General features: G+C 42.0%; 1 protein-coding gene across 1 annotated transcript in view; it reads left to right on the top strand.

The window, feature by feature from the left end:
• ITGA11 (integrin subunit alpha 11) overlaps nucleotides 1-20,395 on the top strand; it is a 197,392-nt gene that overhangs the window by 39,059 nt on the left and 137,938 nt on the right. Inside the window, exon 2 of the mRNA XM_027851835.1 lies at nucleotides 13,687-13,798. Coding sequence (XP_027707636.1) covers nucleotides 13,687-13,798 — 112 coding nt within the window. The remainder of the gene's footprint in view (nucleotides 1-13,686; nucleotides 13,799-20,395) is intronic.

Genomic DNA, 20,395 nt, shown 5'->3' with positions numbered 1-20,395 from the left:
GCAAAATTAATGCCCAAGATTTACTGTTTTTTTTACAACTTTGTGTACCATCATTCCCTCAGGTTGTGATGGGGCCAGCTTTAATGCATGGATAAGATAGATGAGCTAGTTGACTGTGTTGTGCAATTTTAAGGGGGATTCCCCCTCAAAATAATCATCCTCACCTACTTGTTGCAGTATTCCACGGTGTTCATAGACCATAATTTGCTTTATCATTCCCCTCTTTCCCTGGGGCTTCAAAGGCTACTAAGTCCAATTCATAAGTACAGTATTCCTAAAAAATAATTTTATATTGTTATGCCTTCTTTCTCATTCCTAGTTTTTATTAATTTGTATGTTTTTGTTCTTTTAATTAGTTGAGCTAAGAGTTTACCAATTTTATTTATAACAAATAGAACTTTTTAATAAATTTTTATTGGTCTTTTATTTTTTTTTTACATCATCACCATTTTTCCCAGTATCACATGAAGGAGATGTGTGTGTGTGTATGTACACACACACACACATACACATATAGATATATATAATATACACACACATACACATGTATAGATCCCATATAACAAATAATATTTTTAAAGAAAAAATTTTTAAAAGAAGAGGAAAAATTTAACACAACTGATCAAAACATTGAAGAAGCCAAAAACATGTGTAACATGCAACACTTGAGGACTTCTCCCCTTGCACAAAGGAGTGGATTGGGAGTGCCCATACTGCAATTTGTAATTCATAAATTTAATAAATTATTATTATTATTAACTTGGAGAGACAATTTTCAGTAGAAAGTAGGCTCACTGAGGATGAGGACTGTTTCATTTTTATAGGAATAGGGCCTGGATTTGTGATTTCATTCATATGGGGAATTCCTAGGTGAGGAAATTCCCTCCACCAGGTCAGATCAAAACTTTTCCTGCAATTTACAGTTTTAGAGAGTTGCCTAGAACACTGAGAAGTAAAATGACTTGCCCAAGGTCACACAGATGGTCTGTGTCAGAGGTAGAGCTTGAACTAGGTCTTCCATGTTGCCAAGGCAAGGTCTCTGTCCATTAGGTCATGCTGCTTCTCAGTGAGGAGAAGGGAAGAGATGAGACGAGATCTCTATGAGACACCTCTGACTCACATAGAAAGTTAAGTTACAAAATAAGGCAATAGATGATAAGAACCAAATAAAGGGTGCAGATAAGCACTAGAAAGTTCAAAGAAGTGAGAAATCTAGCTATAAATCTGGATATGAGCTGCCTTATCAGGATAGTCTTCATAGAGAAGGGGCGACTTTATCAGGGCTCTGAAGAATGAGTAGGATTTGGATGAGCAGAGAGGAAGAGGAAGGACACTGTAGATGGGCTGGAACAACATGAGCCAAAGGCTCATGAAAGTCAAGAATGGACATGATATACGCAGGAGGCAATCTATTATAGGGCTATCCTGAGGCCCAGGAAGCAACTGGAGTGTTTATCCTGTGAAGTCTCCTGGGCTTTCCATGGCCAGCATTAGTGACTATATAGGTAGCCTGGGGAAGCCCAGTTTGCCAACTGAGAGAACACCAGTCATTACATTTGCTGTTGTTCAATCGTGTCCAACTCTTCATGACCCCATTTGGGGATTTTCTTAGCAAACATATTAGAGTGGTTTGCCATTTCCTTCTCCAGCTCATTTGACAGATGAGGAAACTGAAGCAAACACGGTTAAGTGGCTTGTCCAGGGTCACATAGCTAGTAAGTGTCTGAGGCCAGATTTGAACTGAGGAAGATTAGTCTTCCTGATTCCAAGCCCAGTGCTCTATCCACTGCACCATCTAGTTTTCCAGTCATTACATATAGAGAACATAAATAATGTATTCATGGTTAACTTGAGTTTATTAAGAATAATAATAACAATAACAGCAACTTTTAAGAATCAAAATCACAAAAGACCCAAGAAAAATGGAAAGATATATGATGGATGTAAGGATAGGAATAAGGACTGGACCTGTGCTTCTTACCAGGAGAGGAAACTCCCTCTTCCAATGTAGATCAGTGCTTTCTCTGCAAATTACATTCTTGGACAGTTCCCTAGAATAGTGGTGTCAAACTCAAATAGCAACAAGGGTCACTAACTCATACATAAGTATCCCTGCAGACCACATATCGGCTTAGAAAATCACGTTTACATATTTATTTATTGATGCATCAACACATCAAAATCAGATAGGAACTGAACATCAGTCTGTTTTAGACCTGGGACTTTCAGACCTGGGAGTACTATAGGCCACAGGTGGCCAGAGGGCCAGCATGCATTTTGGACACCTCTGACCTAGAGCACTGAGAGGTGAACCCAAAGTTACACAGCAGGTCTGTGTTAGAAGCAGTGCTTGAGCCAAGGCTTTGCTTTGAAGTTAATTTTTTTATTTGCCATGCCATGCTATACCATATTAACAGTGATGACTTTTGCATGAGTAGCAGAATAAATGGTATCACCAAGGACACGTAGAACCAGAAAAGGAGATGGATGAGTCATGTAGTGGGAGCCAAAGATGACAGATGTACAATCAGACTGCTGCACTGGGACCCAAGAGACATGAACAGACCAAGAGGAAGACCTCTAGCATGTTATGCACTCGAGCCGTAGAGGATTTCTGGGAAGACATGGACAATCATTGCACAGGATGAGAAGGATAGGTTGTAATCCAAATTAATGGAGGGAATTACCCATATTGTTGGGATTACAGATCCCTCTAATTATCAAAAAAGAATAGTAACAAATAATAATAGTTCACACTTATACATTTAAATATTTATAAAGCACTTTCTTTGCTGCTACCCTGTGAGGCAGGCAGTGCAGGTTTGATAATCCCCCATTTTATAGATGAGAAAACTTAGGTCCTCAGAGAGATTGAGTAATCTGCCTGTGGTCACCCAGCTAGAAAATGTCACAACCATGACTTGAACCCCCGTGCTCTGACTCAGTAGTAGACACAGACAGTAGATAGAGCACTGGCTCTTGAGTCAGAAGACCTAGGTTCAAATCTCTTCTCTGATGCTTACTACCTGTATGACCTTGGGTGAGTCACTTAACCTTCATGGGCCTCAGTTGTCTCATTAATAAAAGGGGCAGAGAAGGATTTGGACTACATGGTCCATGTGGTCCTAAATCTATGATACTATGACTCCAACACCAGAGATTATTCTGCCATACCACATTGCCTTCCAGTAAAAGCCCTCTCCTTTCCTCAGAACTTCTACTTTGTACCCACTGTGTATCAGTCACTTTCCCCTGGGGATTTATCTTGCCTAGGGACTTTGAGTGACCCAGAGGCCTAGGGTGATTCCAAAGGCATCCAAAAGAAGGAGTTCACAATCATTTCAACCTGTAAGTAATCAGATGGCTATAGCACTCTAGAAGGTAATCAGAAGGGGTAAGTCCCTAAATAATCAGATGGGTAACAGTAGGAAACAATAAGAGATATCTGTGGACACATCCCAGTGTTCTGCACCCATTAGCTACTAGTCACTATTTCTTGAATTGAATTAAGCTCAACTCAGTTCACTTGAATCAGGGATCAGAGTTTATAAAATGACAGGAACAGGTGCCCATCTACACTGATTGCCTCTACCTTCCTACCTGCTTATTAAGCAGCTAAGTGCCTACAGACTGTTGGCAGAGCAGCAATTTATAATCTGTATCCACTCACTGAGATGAGAGCCTCCTCTACCAGCACGCAATGCAAGCTGAACAGGATGGAGGATGGAGCCAAGGGGGTAAATCCCTCTTCTCCCAGAAGGTATCCAATGATATCAGTTCTCCCATCTGCAGTGGAGCTGTAAGAGTGAGACGTGGCAGGTTATGCCCCTTTATCTTAGTAGGGGAGGGATAAGGTGTCCTATTAAGCTTTCCTAAACAAGAGAGTCAGTGCTTAAAAGGATAGGGATGTATGCTGGCTTGTGTATCATTTAACTAAAGAAATAAGGAAGGATTACTTTCGCTTGTGACACAAAATTCCTATTTGAAAGGAACTCTATTGGTTTTTCTTTATGTCCTTCATGCTTAGCACTGTGCCTGGTACTTAAAGCATGTTCATTCATTAATTGAAGTCAGTTAAGCTACTACAACGAGCCAAGCACTGTGCTAACTGCTAGAGAAACAAAAAGAAGTAAAAGACAGTCCCTACCCTCAGGGAGTTTACAATCGATTGAGGGAGAAAACATGCAAACAAATATAGACAAAGCAAGCTATATACAGGATAAATAGGAAATAATTAACAGAGCCAAGGCATTAGAACTATGATGGTTTGGAGAAGGCTTCCTGTAGAAAGTAGGATTTTAGTTGGGACTTAAAGGAAGCCGTAGAAATCTGTAGTCAGAGTAGAGCAGAGCATTCTAGGCATGGGAGACAGAGAAAATGCCTGAAGTCAAGAGATGGTGTCTTCTTCATGGAACAGCTAGGAGGTCTCTGGGGGAGATATGTTGGAAACTCTAGCTTTTCAGTCTCTAAGAATGTGTCTGTTTCTCAGACTGATGAGTTTGTTTAGTGAAAAACCCAAAATGGTGTTGAGAGGAATAAAAGGTAACGTGCCAGAGCAAAAGTCTCAAAAACACAGATTCTTGGGCAATGCTCGGATTGTCTGCCCTCAATATACAAAACAGAGGAAGATGAACTAGTATTCTGGGACAATATTTCCTTCATTTGACAGAGTGCATGTTGAGGAGTAAGGTGTAAGAGAACTGGAAAGGAAGGAGGGGCCTCAATTACAAAGGATTTTGAATGCCAAACAGAGCATTCAATATGATCCTAGAAGTAACAGGAATTCATTGGAGTTTATTGAATAGGGCAGGGGAGGCAGGGTGCCTAGGGATGTGGCCAGAGTGAATGACATGATCAGACCTGCACTTTAGGAAAATCACCTTAGTGAATGAATGGAGGATGGACTGGCGTGGAGGGCCAACTACCCTGATCCTTGGTATGGGACTGTTTTAACTCAAATGAAAATTTTTAGCTGAGTCTGGTCACCCTCTTGTGTAGATGAAGCCTTGGTAGCAGGATAGTGTCAGGCCTTTCTGGAAAAAAAAAGTAGCATGTCATCTTACTACTTCCATGCCCTACCCCCAACTTCAGTAGTTACAAAGATGCTGGCCTGCAGACTGCACCTATATGCCATCTGCTGAATGTCTGTGTTTATCAGCAGCCAGCAGGAATCCTAAACATTTTGACCACCTACGTGCAGCCTAAGTGAACGTTAGCATAATCAAGGGGACAGAAAGGCTGAAGTTACTGCTGATTATCCTTTTTTTTTTTTTTTTAGTGAGGCAGTCAGGGTTAAGTGACTTGCCCAGGGTCACACAGTCAAGTGTTAAGTGTCTAAGGCCAAATTTGAACTCAGGTCCTCTTGACTCCAAGGCCAGAGCTCTATCCACTGTACCACCCAGCTGCCCCTGATTATCCTAACCAAGGCATAAGCATCTCTCCCATTCTGAGGCTGCCTATAGGGAGAGCCCAAGCCTCTGAATTGGTGTTCCTAATTTGACCTTTCATGGTGGTTATAGAACTGATTGTGTTTGAAGGAAGGAGAGAATAAGAGCCAAATATGAAACATTATCTTCTTCACAGGGCTGTGTAACTCCGGAGATTCTGGTTATTCAAGATACTTCCTATGTGTCTATTTGAGTTTTCCTATAATTTGTGTGTGGGGGCAGCTAATGAGGATAGAGCGCTGGGCCCAGAATCAGGAAGACCTGAATTCAAATTTGGCCTCAGACACTTATTATCTGTGTGACCCTGGGTAAGTCACTTAATCTTGTTTGCCTCGGTTTCCTTATCTGTAAAATGAGCTACAGAAGGAAATGGCAAACCACTCTAGTATCTTTGCCAAGATGATGTCCTACATGGCATCATGAAGAGTTGGATATGACTGAAAACAGCTAAACAACAATAACATAATGTGTGTCCCCCTAAAAAAGTTCTTGTATATTGGAATATGCTACAAGCCACCTGAGACTACAGAGAAAAAGTATACCAAAGGGCTGGGCCCTGTTGCCCTTTCACAATTATCTACTAGGTGCCTACTCTATGCACCTTAACCCTGTACTAATGACCCACTCCAATGTCTCACTGCCATGTGGAGGTGACTGAAATTTTGAAGGCTATGCTAATAGAATGTTTGCTCCGGTAGGTGCTTATAAAACAGAAAAGGCTTTGAGTAAAGGCCATCAATAGTGTTATTTGTTTTTCAACCAAGGACCAGTTTTCTCAGGAGGAAAAATTGTCATTATGGTTGGAATTGGTTGTGGCCAGTATATGTGTTTAACTGATCACCCTGTCTCTCCTATTGACCAGGGACCTCTCCAAGAGATAGAGCAATATTTCCCCCATCAGACTGAGAGCTTCCTATAATTTCAGGACTGTATCTCCTTCATCAGAGTAAGAATTTCCCAGGAGTAGAGACAATCTCTATCCTATTAGATGAAAAATTCCATGTGGATGAAAGCAAGGTAATTGCTGGAATCTATTTGACAATTAGACTGTTCCCTTCACAGTTCCTGGAATGAGCATTATGCTCATTCCCTTATTCAAATCTTTCCTTCTTATGTTCCCTGGGGCCCAGAAGGTCTCTGCTTTCTGAAACACATGCACACACAGCCTCACCAAAGCCTACATTTAATATAAATGTCATCTCAATTCCCATCTGTTCCATCACAAAGCAGATAGAGTACTACTGAGTTCAAATCCCACTTCGAACATTTAGTAACTGGATAACTTTGGGCAAGGTTCTTAATCCCTCTAAACCTCAATTGCCTCATCTATAAAATGGGGATAATAATCATACCTACCTCGCAGGATTATTATAAGGATAAAATAAGACATTGTTTGTAAAGTGCTCTGGCAACTTAATAACTCATTAACTCTTTAAGTTATATAAATGTCAGCTATAATTACTCTATTACAGTTGATTCCAGCGTAATTTACTATTCAGTCATTCACTAATTGCTTCACATATATATGTCTTGTTTCCCAACAAGGCTATAAGCTCTGTGAGGGGAGGCAATTTCACTTTTTTCCACCACAGCATCTAGCAAAGAACTTAGAAAAGAGTAGACATTTGTTTAATTAAATATGCAAATTAGTTATCAAATGAACTGAAGCTACAAAGCTTACACTAAGAAGAATCTTTCAGAATCTTTGGTCCAGGTGCTTGTGATTGGTAGACATGGAGATAAGAACCAGAGAAATTGGCCAGTGGGAAGGGTCAGGTGGGGATAAGATGTCATACCTTAATTTTTTAGCAACTGAGGCATGGGGCTTTGGAACTTGTGACTCCAAAGTAATTCACAGAGAATGGAATCATATCAACACATTCCTGCTACTCTGAACCCTTCTTAGGAGGACATAACTGATCTCTTTTGGAAAAAAGATAAGAGATTCTGAGAGAAGGAAAACAAATTGATGTCACTTTGGCCATGGTTCAAAACTCTATCAAATAAAGGAAATATTGTCCCAGAATACTAGTTTATCTTCCTCTGTTATGTATATTGAGGGCAGACTATCTGAGCATTGCCCAAGAATCTGTGTTTTTTGAGACTTTTCCTCTGGCATGTTACCTTTTATCCCTCTCAAAAACAGCATTTTGGGTTTTTCACTAAACAAACTCATCAGTCTGAGAGACAAACACATTCTTAGAGACTGAAAAGCTGGAGCTTCCAACATACCTCCCCCAGAGGAAGGAACTCAGAGATCTCATTGGAGCTAAGGTTAGAGAGTTGGCTTTGACATCATTTTTAGGAAATTTGCTTTCACTTGGTTCAATCTGGTCAGAATCGAATGCCAACTCAAAGAGAAAAACCAACATGGTATAATTTAATTCCCCAGTTTGGGTTGTTTTCCCCTCTTCTCTGTGCCTGGAGTGTACTAATCCTTTCCCAGCATTCCATCACAATATATGTGTGGGGTGAGAGGATAGCAGGAATATTCCGAAATAGGTTGGTCTTTCTATTCTGTAAACAGCAAATAGCCTTTGAGGGACCAACTCTTATCCTGATACCTCTTTCTCTTTTGTTCCTGTTAGGCCTTGATTTACACAGAGACAAATTAAATTGTCACCAGGTATGGTTTAAGGGGTACCTCAAAAACATAACCCCCTACTCTCACCAAAAAGGCCATCATTACCGATGGTTTATTCCTTTGGCGTGGTAAATAAAAAGAGCCAGTCTCATAGCCAGGAAGACCTGGGTTCAAGTTGTGCCCCTGAAACATACCAGTTATGTGTCCCCTGAGTAAGCTTTTTTACCCCTTAAATCTCTCAGCAACTCTCTAATCTCAGCTGTAGAGAAAGTACCAAACTGCATTGGTGGAGGAAGTTTTCTCAACTGGGAGTTCCCTATACCAGTGAAATCTTAGGTCCAGTCCCCTTCTCTAATTCCTTTCACACTGATCATTGCTTTACCCCTGAGGTTTTCTTTAAAAATATCAATCTTTGGGGCAGCTAGGTGGTGCAAAAGCTAGCACCAGCCCTAGAATCAGGAGGACCTGAGTTCAAATCTGACCTCAGACACTTACTAGTTGTTTGACCCTGGGCAAATCACTTAACCCTGATTGCCTAAAAAAAAAAAAGAAAGAATGAAAGAAAAGAAAATGTGGATCTTCCTGGAGAGAGAAACCCACTGATGAGAGGTGGTATGGTATAGTGCAACGACTTAGAGTCAGAGGCCCTAGGTTCCAATCCTGGCTCTGTTAATTAATAGTCATGTGACCTTAGGCAAGTCACTTAACAATAATAACTGAAACAAATAAACTTACTATGTGCTAAGCACTTTACAATTATTATCTAATTTGAGCCTTGCAACAACCCTGGAAGTTAGGTGCTATGCTTATCCCCATTTTACATTTGAGGAAACTGAGGCAAAGAGAGGCCAATTGACTTTGGTCACATGACTAGTAAGTGTCTGAGGCCACATTTGAACCCAGGTCTTCCTGACTCCAAGCCTGGTGGTCCATTCACTGCGTCACTCCATTAACTTTACTGGGCCTCAGTTCCCTTCTCTAGAGGATCTCTGAGGTCTCTGACGAGCTCCAAAATGGTATGTGGATTATAATTCCAGGCAGATGGTAGCAGAGCAGATAGAGTGCTAGGCCTGGACTCAGGAAGACCTGAGTTTGCATTTGGCCCCACACACTAACTAGCTGTGTGAGCCTGAGCAAGTCAATTAGCCTCTGTTTGCCTCAGTTTCCTCAACTGTAAGATGGAGATCATAATAGCATCTACCTCAGAGAGTAGTTCTGAGGCTCATATAATACAATATTTTTTTTGGCTAGTTAAGTGACTTGCCCAGGGCCACACAGCTAGTAAGTGTTATGTGTCTGAGGCTGGATTTGAACTCAGGTCCTCCTGAATCCAGGGCTGGTGCTCTATCCACTGTGCCACCTAGCTGCCCCTCAATACAATATTTTTAAAAGCCCTTAGGTACAGTACCTGTCAGAAAGTAGATTTTATATAAATGCTTATTCCTTTCACTCCCTTATATATAACAAATCTGTGTGTCTACATACACACACACACACATATAATATGTATCTATACAAACACAGTGACACATAAGCTATGCTCATACTCATTACTGAATACCTCTATATGAATGAGTTTATAATAACTCATAATACATTCATGTAATAAAGGCTTATAAGCTATTTTCTCCTAAACCACCTGGGATGACAAATGGTCCTTCTTAATTTGGGGGTTCAAACCTATGATCTCGTCATATGCCCAATAAGGAATTCCCTGATGAGCAACTGGGCTAAAATTTACAGTCTAAAAGAGTTACCAAAAGTGTTAAGAGATCAAGTAACTTACCCTTATTCACACAGAGAATATGAACCCTGATATTTCTAAATCTAAGGCCTACCCTCTCTCCACCATTTTGCCTTGTCCCACGCAAGTTTTATTGCCCCCATTTCACAGATGAGGGAAACGAAGCACAGAGAGATTAAATGGTTTCCCCATGGTCACATAGCTAGTAAATATCTGGAACACTAACTCAGACCACCCAACTCCAAATGTGCTCTTTTTCCCATTATACTATCCTGACCTATTGTTGACTTCTCCAACAATATGAAAGGACCAGTCGCTTCCAGCCAGGAGGAGATGGAAGAAGAGGAGAAATGGGTCACAGAAAGGGGAGATGGAAATCTCTGAAGACAAGCTTCTCCAGCTTCACAATTTTCTTCCATAGAGTATCCAAGGCTACAGACTGGGATGATGAGGGCGGGCCTAGATTTCCCTGCCTGGTAGTGGCATTCTCTCCTCCTGTTTACATTCCAGCTCTCCTTCTTGGACAGATTAGGGTAGAAGAGGGAATGGGCAATGCAGTGTGGTGTCCCCAGAAAACCCAGGAAGAATCCAGGACTCTAGTTAACAATTGTGCCTATGGAATGCTATCCACCAAGAATTTTGTGTAGGAAGGTAGGAGGATGAGTGTATGTGTGCGCGCGTGTGTGTGTGTGTGTGTGTGTGTGTGTGTGTGTGTGTGTGTGTGTATAAACACATGCAGGATTGTGGATACTGAGACTTCCTGGATTGACTAATGAGGACATGATGATTTTATCAAAACAAGTTACTTATCTAAAACTTCTGCATCTGCCATTCAGACCCCCAACTACACACACACACACACACACACACACACACACAGACTCTCTCTCTCTGCCCCCCCAAGAGCCCCTCATATGAGCCCCCTAACCCTACCCACACACATACACAAATATACACATATTCTACTACCACCCTCCCATATGAACTCCCAACTCTACCACACACATACATACTCTACTACCAGCCCCCGTATGAGTCACCAACCCTACCACATGTACACACACTCTGCTACTAGCCCCTTACTTGAACCCCTCATATAAACATACTCTACTACCATTCCCCCATATGACCTCCGTACCCTAACAGACACACACACACCAAGACACACTCACTCTATCAGCCTTCCATATGTACGCCCAACTCTACCACACACTTACACATATGAGCCCACAACCTACCCCCCATGCACAAACATACACATACTCTACTATCAGCCATCCAATCTCTTCAGTTAATAAGCATATATTGGGTACCTTCTCTGCCCCAAGCACTGTTCCTGGCCCTGGGAATATAAGGGCAAAAATGAGAGTCTTGAGCTAGCTCAAAAAACTTACATTCTATCAGGAAAGAGCATGTTCATATATAATTAGATACAGGGTATATACAAAATAAACACAAAGTCATTGAGGGAGAGGCACTAGCAGCTGTGGGGAAGGGGGTGACATGTGAAGGTGGTATTTGAGATGAGCTTCGAAGGAAGCTCAAGATTCTAAGAGGCAGAGGTGAGGAAGGCAGTGGATTCCAGGCATGGGGAAAGAGCTCATGTATAAACCTGGAGATGGGAGAGAGGATGTCATGTGAGAGGGGCAGGCTGGTCCAAAGAGTTCATGGAGGGAAGCAATGTATGATAAGGCTGGAAAGGTAGGTTGGAGCCAGGTTGTGAAGGACTTTAAATGCCAAACAGATAAATTTATATTTGATCCTAGAGGCAACCAGGAGCCATCGGTGTTTGTTGAGCAAGAGAAAGACATAGTCAGACGTATACTTTAGGAAAATCACTTTGGTAGCTGATTGGAGTGGGGAGAGACTTGAAGCAGGGAAGCCAATTGGGATATTTCAATAGTTCAGGTGAGAAGTGATGAGGATCTGAGCCAAGGTGGTAGCCATTTGAGTAGAGAGAAGGGGACAAATATGAAAGAGGTAGTAGACATAGAATCAATGAGACTTGGGGACTATCCGGATAAGTGGAGTGAGGACGATGCCAAAGTTGCAGACCTAGGTAACTGGAAGGATATTGATACTTTCGATGGAAATGGGACAGTTCAGAAGAAGGGTTGGTTTGGGGAAAACCATATTTGTTTTTGGATATGTAGAGTCTGAGATGCCTATAAGACATCCAGTTTGTAATGTCCCAGAGGCAGATGATAATATGGGACTGAAGCCCAAGAGAGAAACTAGGACTGTATATAAAGATCTGCGAGTCATCCACATAGAGATGATAATTGAACCCACGGGAATTGATGAAATCACCAAGTGAGAGGAGTATGGAGGCAAAAGAGAAGAGGGCCAAGAACAGAGCTTCAGAGCACACTCAGTTAGAAGGCAGGATACAGATGGTGATTCAGGCAAGGAGATGAAGGAGTGGTCACACAGAGGGCAGTGCCAAGGAGATGTTGGTCGATGGTCTTAAATGTTCAATGCACATAGGTTGAGAAAAATGAATTCATTCATTAAAAGGGGGAAATAATGGAGAGGAGAAGGGTTAAATGACTTTTTTCACTTCTTTGTCTTCCTCTCCTTAGCTGAACAGCTGTGCCTGCAGAAGCCTAAACAATGTTTTTCAAAATAGTTCATAATGAGGACATCCCAGTCAGTGCAACTCACGGCCCTGGGATGATCAAAGTTTGGGATCTGAGGTTGAAACTCAGTTCTCAGGCTCTTCTGGGGACTAGGAATGCCATTTGGAAGGGGTTGGGGAGAGAAAAAGAAAAAAGAATGAGGAAACAGGAGGGGGAGGAAAGAGAAAAAGGAAGAAGGAAGGCAAGAAAAGAGAAGGAAGAAGGAGGAAATGAAGAATAAAAAATTAAGATAATCATAGGTTTAGAGTTAAAAAGGGACCATATTAATCATCTTAGCCAACCCCCCTCATTTTATAGATGAGAAAACTTAGGACCCAAAGACTTGCCCAGGTAGCATGTGGCTGTATTTAAACCTAGGTCCTCTGGATCTAAATCCAGAAGTCTTTCCCTTGAACCATACTGACAAGGGGAAACCAAAGAAAGGCAGTAGTAAAAGTAGGATTAAGGAGAGAAGAAAGAAGGGAAAGAAGACAAAATTGGAGGATGAAGAAAATAAAGAGGGGGATGGAAAAGGATGAAGAAAGGGAAAGAGAGAAAAAAAAGGAGGAAGAAAGAAGAAGGAAGGAACAGGGGTTAATGGGAAGAAAAAGGGGGAAAAAAGGTTCCTTTCAGAACCAGTGTTGTGTAATTGTGTTCTTAGCAGCTGGGCTCAAAATCTTGGCCTCTTTAGAACCCAAGGGAGGAGGGGCTGTAGAGGAGTCCTATGGTCATGAAGAGCCCAGCTAATGACTATTACCTCCCAAGATGTTCACCTTAAAGAGAATCAGAATAAATAACAATGACCTTGAATGAATAAATGATAAAATTATTATCAAAAAAATTACTATGTGCCAGGCACTGTGCTAAGCAATGGGAATACAAATGTAAGAAAATAAGATAGTCCCTGCCCTCAACAAGTTTACATTCTTACATTCTTATGAGGAAAAGAAAATACTCAAAGGAGAGGGGTAGGAATGGGGTTCGAGGTCGCATGGTTTGGAAATGAAGGGGAAGTGGCATACAAACTTGGTTCTGGGCAAGATGAGGTGAAAATTCACCTACCAGAGCCCCTATTGCTTTGGGACTTAAATCTTTTTCAGGTGTTTGTGTCTTGTCAGTCTCATAGTCTGAAATCTTCTTGAGGTCACTCATCAGACTGGGCGGTCCCAAGGGACCTGCCCTCAAATATGCTACCCTAGATATAGGGGTCTTATTCTATCAATCTCCGTCCTATTCCTGCTCTCTCCCTTACTCTGTATAGGGCTAACTGTCCTATCTTCTCTCTCACTGTAGGGTTCAGCAATACCTTCAACATGGACACCAAGAGGCCCCGGATCATCCCAGGGTCCAAAGAAGCCTTCTTTGGCTACACTGTGCAGCAACATGAGATTAGTGGGAAGAAGTGGTAAGTGAACAGTCCTGCCCTCTAATTCATCTTTTATGCACCTGCTCAGTTAATTGCCCTAACGCGCAGATCTGGTCATATCACTCCTATGCTCAAATTCCTTCCATGGCTCCCAAATGCCCATCTCCCTAGTCTAGCATTTAAGGCCCACTCTATCTTTTTACCGTATTTCATAGTTTTCAGTTTCACCTGCTCTACACTCTAGACAGACTGGACGACTAGTTATCATCCATACATACTTTCGCCTTCTATCTCATAGCTTGCATTGTTCCCTATACTTAAACACCTTTGAATTCTTCTTTCTTTGGTAGCATTTTGCACTTCAAATGCTATCGCCTCCACCATGTAGATTTTGTTGATTCCCCCTTTCCCCTGTCAGTATTATCCTTTCCTCCTTGGCCCTCACATAATTTTATTGTTATTAATGTTCAATTGTTTCAGCAATGTCTGACTCTTTATGACTCCATTTGGGGTTTTCTTGGGGTTTTCAAGATACTGGAGTGGTTTACCATTTCCTTCTCCAGCTCTTTTTACAGATGAGGAAACTGAGGCAAACAGGGTCACATAGCTAGTAAGTGTCTGAGGTCATATTTGAACTCAGGAAGATGAGTCTTCATGACTCCAGGCCTGGCACTCTATCCACTGTGTCACCTAGCTGCCCTCTAAGTGGTGTGGGACGGCTAAAAGTGATATAAGCGGAGAAGGAATAGATCAAACAATCAATAAGTATTTATTAAGCAGCCACTCTGTTGCAGGCACTGGGAATACAATGGCAAAAATGAAACAGTCCCACCCTCAAGGACCTTCTTTTTTTTTTTTTTTTTTTTTGGCTAGGCAATGGGGTTAAGTGACTTGCCCAGGGTCACACAGCTAGTAAGTGTTATATGTCTGAAGCCACATTTGAACTCAGGTCCTCCTGAATCCAGGGCTGGTGCTCTATCCACTGTGCCACCTAGCTGCCCCAAGGACCTTCTCTTATACAATGAGTGATTGAGGAATCAGGGAAGGCTTCATGGAAGAGAGGGGATTTAAGCTGAGTCTTGGAGGATAGATAGGATTTAAATGCCAGACCAATTCCCTGGGTGCCTTGAGCTGCTGCCAAAGCACAGCTGGAAGCATTATGAGAAAGGCTGGGGCCAGAAAGCAGGATCCAGCCAGATGTTGCCTCTTGCCTGAAGGGGATTATTTGCAGGCTGAGAAGAACAAACAAAAAGATGATTGTAGCACATAGGGTGCTTCAGGCAGACACAGCACTTTCTGGACATCTTTGAGCCCAGCCAAACTCCCTTCTGTCTGCCTAAGTCAGCATGAATCCAGTTATGTTCCCCATGACCTCACCTTCCCTTTTAGCTCTGGGGACCTCCTTCCCCTGCTCCTTTTCTTGTCAGGTTCATAGAAGCCCAGCACCTCTGCCTATAGATAACACACTGAATAGCACTCCCCACCCCCACCCCACCCCCCGACCTAAAGCCTCAGAGAAAAGGGTGAATAGGATTTTTTAACACAAAGCCTGATTCTCATTATTCCCACTGACTGATTTCATTTAGGACTTGGGCAGATGAACTCAGACTTATTTTCATGCCCAGAGCAAACTCTGTTACATTACTCTTTTATAAAGAATTAAACCCAAAGGGCAGCAAAGCATCAATAATGCCCACTAAGAATACCCAACCTGCCCTACCTCCTCTCTGATTTCCTGGAAATAATGATAACCAGCCTGAATTCATTCCTCAATGATTAGCATACTCTCACCCTCATCATAGCCTCCTTATCTCAGTGATTCTGGACCCCTGGCTTTTGTGGTATGAATTCCATTCCCAATCCCCCACTTTCCACTCCCTTGTCTCCATCCCCCTCAGCTCAAACCCACACACATCCCACTTAAGATTTACTCACCCATTTCACTATGTTCTCCAAAATGCCTGCTCCATTAGTAACAAACTTGCCTTCATCTTAAACCTTTTCCTTCCTCACTCCTTCCATCATCTTAATATCTGACTCCCTCCTGCTGACACAGCTTCCTTCCCTGGCCATCCTTTCCAGCCCTGGTTGCCCTTTCACTCATACCCCTAACTCACTGGTAGTGGAGTCAGAAGCAAATACTCCTTGCTCCTCACTTCAGGACTCTCCATCTTGCACCACCCCCAGTAATCTCTCCTTCTTAAAGCCTCAATCAATCCATATCTATCATGCAATCAAGATTCTGGTAGTTGTTATCTACTGACCTTCAAGACCGTCTTCCTTCCACAGTAAGTTCAGTGACTAACTCAGAATCTTCCCTGCCAACACCTGCCCTTATGCTAGGGGATTTCTACATATATATTGATACTCTCTCAAATATCCTAACCTTTCCGTTCCTCAACTTAGTCATTTCTCATGACTTAATCTTCCATCCTACCTCAACTACAGACAGAGATGGTCATACACTTGATCTTGTCATCATAAACAAATGAACAACTTCCATGTTTGTAAACTGAAATTCCTCTGTTTGATGACAATCTTTAGTCATTCTCTTTTTCCTTCTGTCTTACAACCCCTAATTCTGTTCTTTGTCCTCCTTGTGACCTCCAATCTCTCCACCCCTCAGTTCTTTCCCAGGTCATCCAGTACTGTCTATACTCTTTTTCCTTTCCCATCTAGGCCCCTTGGTGAGCCAGTTCATCTCTACTTTACCCTTTTCTCTCAAGTCTTCTCCTTTTTATTAATCACCAGTCTTGTCCTACCAAACCTTAGCATTAGATTATCCCCACCATCTGCTACCTTGTCTCTTGTTCATATGCTGCTGAATGAAGCTGGAGAAAATCACAAAACTATGCTGACTTCATCCACTACAAATGTATGCTCCATAACCCCAACCGGCCCTCATTGCTGCAAGACATTCCTTTCTACTTCCCTAATTGATTCACTATCACACACCACACCACGATGGTTTTTCCAAACCTTTTCATCCCTCCTTAAGCTTCCTGTGGCTCCTATTCACCCTCTCAGCCAAGAATTTGGCCTCATATTTCAATGAAAAAATTGAGGCCATTCTCCTTAAGCTCCTCTTCTCCTCTCCTCCTCATCTTCATCACTTAGATACCTTCCTCCACCATTTCCTCCTTCACTCCTGTCTCACGTAAAAAAGATAGCTCTTCTCCTTGTGAAAGTATTTGGATGAGTGATCCCATTCCATCCAATCTTCTCCAACAGATCACATCTTCCATCATCCTCACCCTCAGTTATCTTCAATCTTTCCCTGTCTCCTAGCTACTTCCCTATTACCTACAAAGATGCCCAAAGCTCCCCGTCCTCAAAAACCCATTACTTAATCTGTTCACTCCCTCTATTGACCTATATCTCTCTCCCCTTCATAGCCAAAATCTTTGAGACGGCCATCATAGGTGCCTTTACTTCCTTTCCTCTCATTTCTTAACTCTTTGCAATCTGACGTATGGCCTCATCATTAACCAAAACTGTTCTCTCCAAAGTTATCATAACTCTTAAATGCCAAATCTAATGGCCTTTTCTCAACTCTCATCCTTTCTTGACTTCTCTGTAGCCTTTCACACTACTGATCACCCTCTTCTCCTTGATATTCTCCTCTCTCTAGGTTTTCATGACACTACTCTCTCCTGGTTCTATTATTTGTCTGACCTCTCCTTCTCAATGTCCTTTGCTGGATCTTCATGCTAAATGTGGATGCCCCCCAAGACTCTGTCCTGGCCTTTTAATTTTCTCCCTTATACTATTTAACTTGGTGATCTCATTGGTTCCTATGGATTTAATTGTCATCTCCACAGAAATAATTCCTGGACCTATTTACCTAGCCTTTACCTCTTTCCTTACACTTAGTCTCACATCTCCAGCTGCCTACTGGATATCTCTAACTAGACGTACCATAGAAATCTTACATTTAATATGTCCAAAATTGAATTCATTATCTTTTTCTCCAAAACCCTCCCTTCTTCCTAACTTTCCAATTACTGTCAACCACATCCCCATTCTCCCAGTCATACAGTCTTACAAACTAGGTATCATCCTAAACTTTTTTGCTCTCTCTTACCCACCACATCCAATATGGTGTCCAGTCTTATTGATTCTACCTTTCCCTCCTCTTATACTGCCACTATTCTGGTCCAGGACTTTACCAACTCATACCTGGACTGCCGATTGATCTCCTAGCCTCACGTCTCTTCCCACTTCAGTCCCTCTTCAACTCAACTATCAAAATGATCTTCCTAAAGTGCAGGTCTGACAATATTACCCATCCCTCCCTCTCCCCTCATTCAATATACCCCAGAGGCTCCCTGTAACCTCCAGAATGAAATATAAAATACTGTTTGACTTCTAAAGCCCTTTATAGCATGACTTCTTCCTACCTCTACAACATCTCTCCTATATGTCCAGATGACTCCTCCTTTATACTCACACAGCTGCTCTCCTAGTTCAGATCCTCACCATCTCTCACCTGGACCATGTGGTCATGACCATTGCAATGGTCATGGTTTTTGATTGGTTTGATTTTGATTGGTTTCCCTGTGTCAAGTCCCTCCCCAATCCAATCTATCTTCCACACAGCTGCCAAAGTGATCGTCCTAAAACATAGTCCAGAGAGGACAAGAAAAAATGCATGAGAACAAGACAGGTTTCTATAAGTGCCAGAAGATGGAAAAAGTTTGAGATAAAGGTATCTAGGGTGACAAGAAATCCATAAACAGCAGATAGGGTGCAGATTTCCAAGGGGCCCAATGACGTGACAGATCAGAGGTAAGAAATAGAGTGTGTAGTAGACAGGGATGATAGCATGGAGAGACACAGCAATTGAGAAGATTTTTACCTTATCAAATGGCAGCTCCAAATTATAGGAATAAGGGGAGTAGAAGGTCTAAGTTTGCTGGCCGTAAGATGGGGAAAGAAACAGGGTGGAGGTCCTAAGATGATCGAGCTCACTATTAGTAAGAAATTGGTAGGGACAGCTTCAACAGATTGTTACTCCAAACACTGCTCTTTGGAAATGTGTCAATGCAGGTCAACTTATCCATCACCAAGCACCTCTCATTTCCAAACAAGCCCTGGCCAGTCACCATCTTTGACTTTTTTAAAGGAGTGAGCAGCCAATAGCTGTCACCAAGCATTGCTCTTATTGTGGTATCAATATTCATCGATTTCTTTCTGGAATTTTTTTACATATATATTTAAAAGACTATCTTTTATACTGTGAATTTATGGCTGTAGATGAAGAATACACTTTTGTCCATGTGTATTGTATACAATGTGTAGGCTTCTCATAAGGAAAATAAACTTTATCCCCCTGGGGACCTTGGGTTGTAGGTGACAGAGGAAAGTATCTGGGTCAGTAAACACTTTGTGTTCAGGCCTTTCAAAGCTAATCAAACTTACCACTTGCCACTACACCCATAGCCTCCTCTTAAGATAGTGGGGACTAGGGGGCAGCTAGGTGGCGCAGTTGATAGAGCACTGGTCAGGAAGACCTGAGTTTAAATCTGGCCTCAGACACTTGACACTTACTAGCTGTGTGACCCTGGGCAAGTCACTTTACCCCATTGCCTTGCTAAAAAAAAAAAAAGATAGTGGGGAGTAAAGTATAACAAATCTAAGAGAGCTGTAATGACATAATAATACTATAGATTGTCCATCCAGCCATATGTGATAGTCTGGGAAATAGACATTCTTCATTCATTCAATTTTTCCTTTATGGATTGTTGGGCCAATCTCTTTTGAGCCATCATGGATTTTGTTGATGAGGTACCACAGTATTCTAGAGTTTTAGGGAGTCAATGCAATATGATCCCCAAGTGGAAGCATCTGGAAAATCTCACCATCCATAGAAAGTCTTTCTACCGTTTGAATTCTGTACAGAAAAGTCCACCATGGTAGAGGTTTAGCATCTTTGGTAAGTACCTTCTTCTTTATACCTTGTTTGATACTGATAATCAAAGGACCATTGAAGAAAGTTATTTCTTTAGCTAAAAAATTATATATCACTTTAAGGTTTGCAAAATACCTTGTTCATATTACCTCATTTGATGCTCCTCACAACAACCCTATAAGGTAGATGCTATTATTATCCCCATTTTGCAGATGAAGACGCTGAGACTGAGAAGCGTTCGGTGACTTGCCCCAGGCCACATAGCCAGATCCCAATTCAGGCCTTCCTAATTTCTTCCTGGTCACCATGTGCTCAAGCAAATGTGACCCATCCTGGACAGTAAGTAGGATGCATTGAGGTTTTTGAACGTACACTAGGAGCTCACTGCCTGTGAGGGGGCAAGTCATCTAAATGTGACTGACTCAGATGAAGTAACCAAAGGGACCTTTCATAACTTACTTAACAGTGCTTGGGGCCTCAAGAAAGGAATGTGTTTTGCTTCTGTTTCATTGGGTTGATCCTTCCTATACCTCTCTCTTAACGGCCCCTTCCCTTACTCCTCTGGAATTCAGAATGGGGGAAGTTGACTGAGCGCTGGGGCCCTCAGACATCTTGAACAGTTTTCCCAATGTTTGGGGGTTTTAATAACAACAACAAAAATTCCTGTTGCACCAAGTGCTCTCTACCAGAGTTTCTGAGCCCCTGTGTATTTTCAGGGAAATTTA

This window comes from Vombatus ursinus, unplaced genomic scaffold (assembly GCF_900497805.2).
Source record: "Vombatus ursinus unplaced genomic scaffold, bare-nosed wombat genome assembly UNPS02009205.1, whole genome shotgun sequence".
NCBI lineage: Eukaryota > Metazoa > Chordata > Mammalia > Diprotodontia > Vombatidae > Vombatus > Vombatus ursinus.
This window is presented reverse-complemented; position numbering and strand designations above follow the sequence as displayed.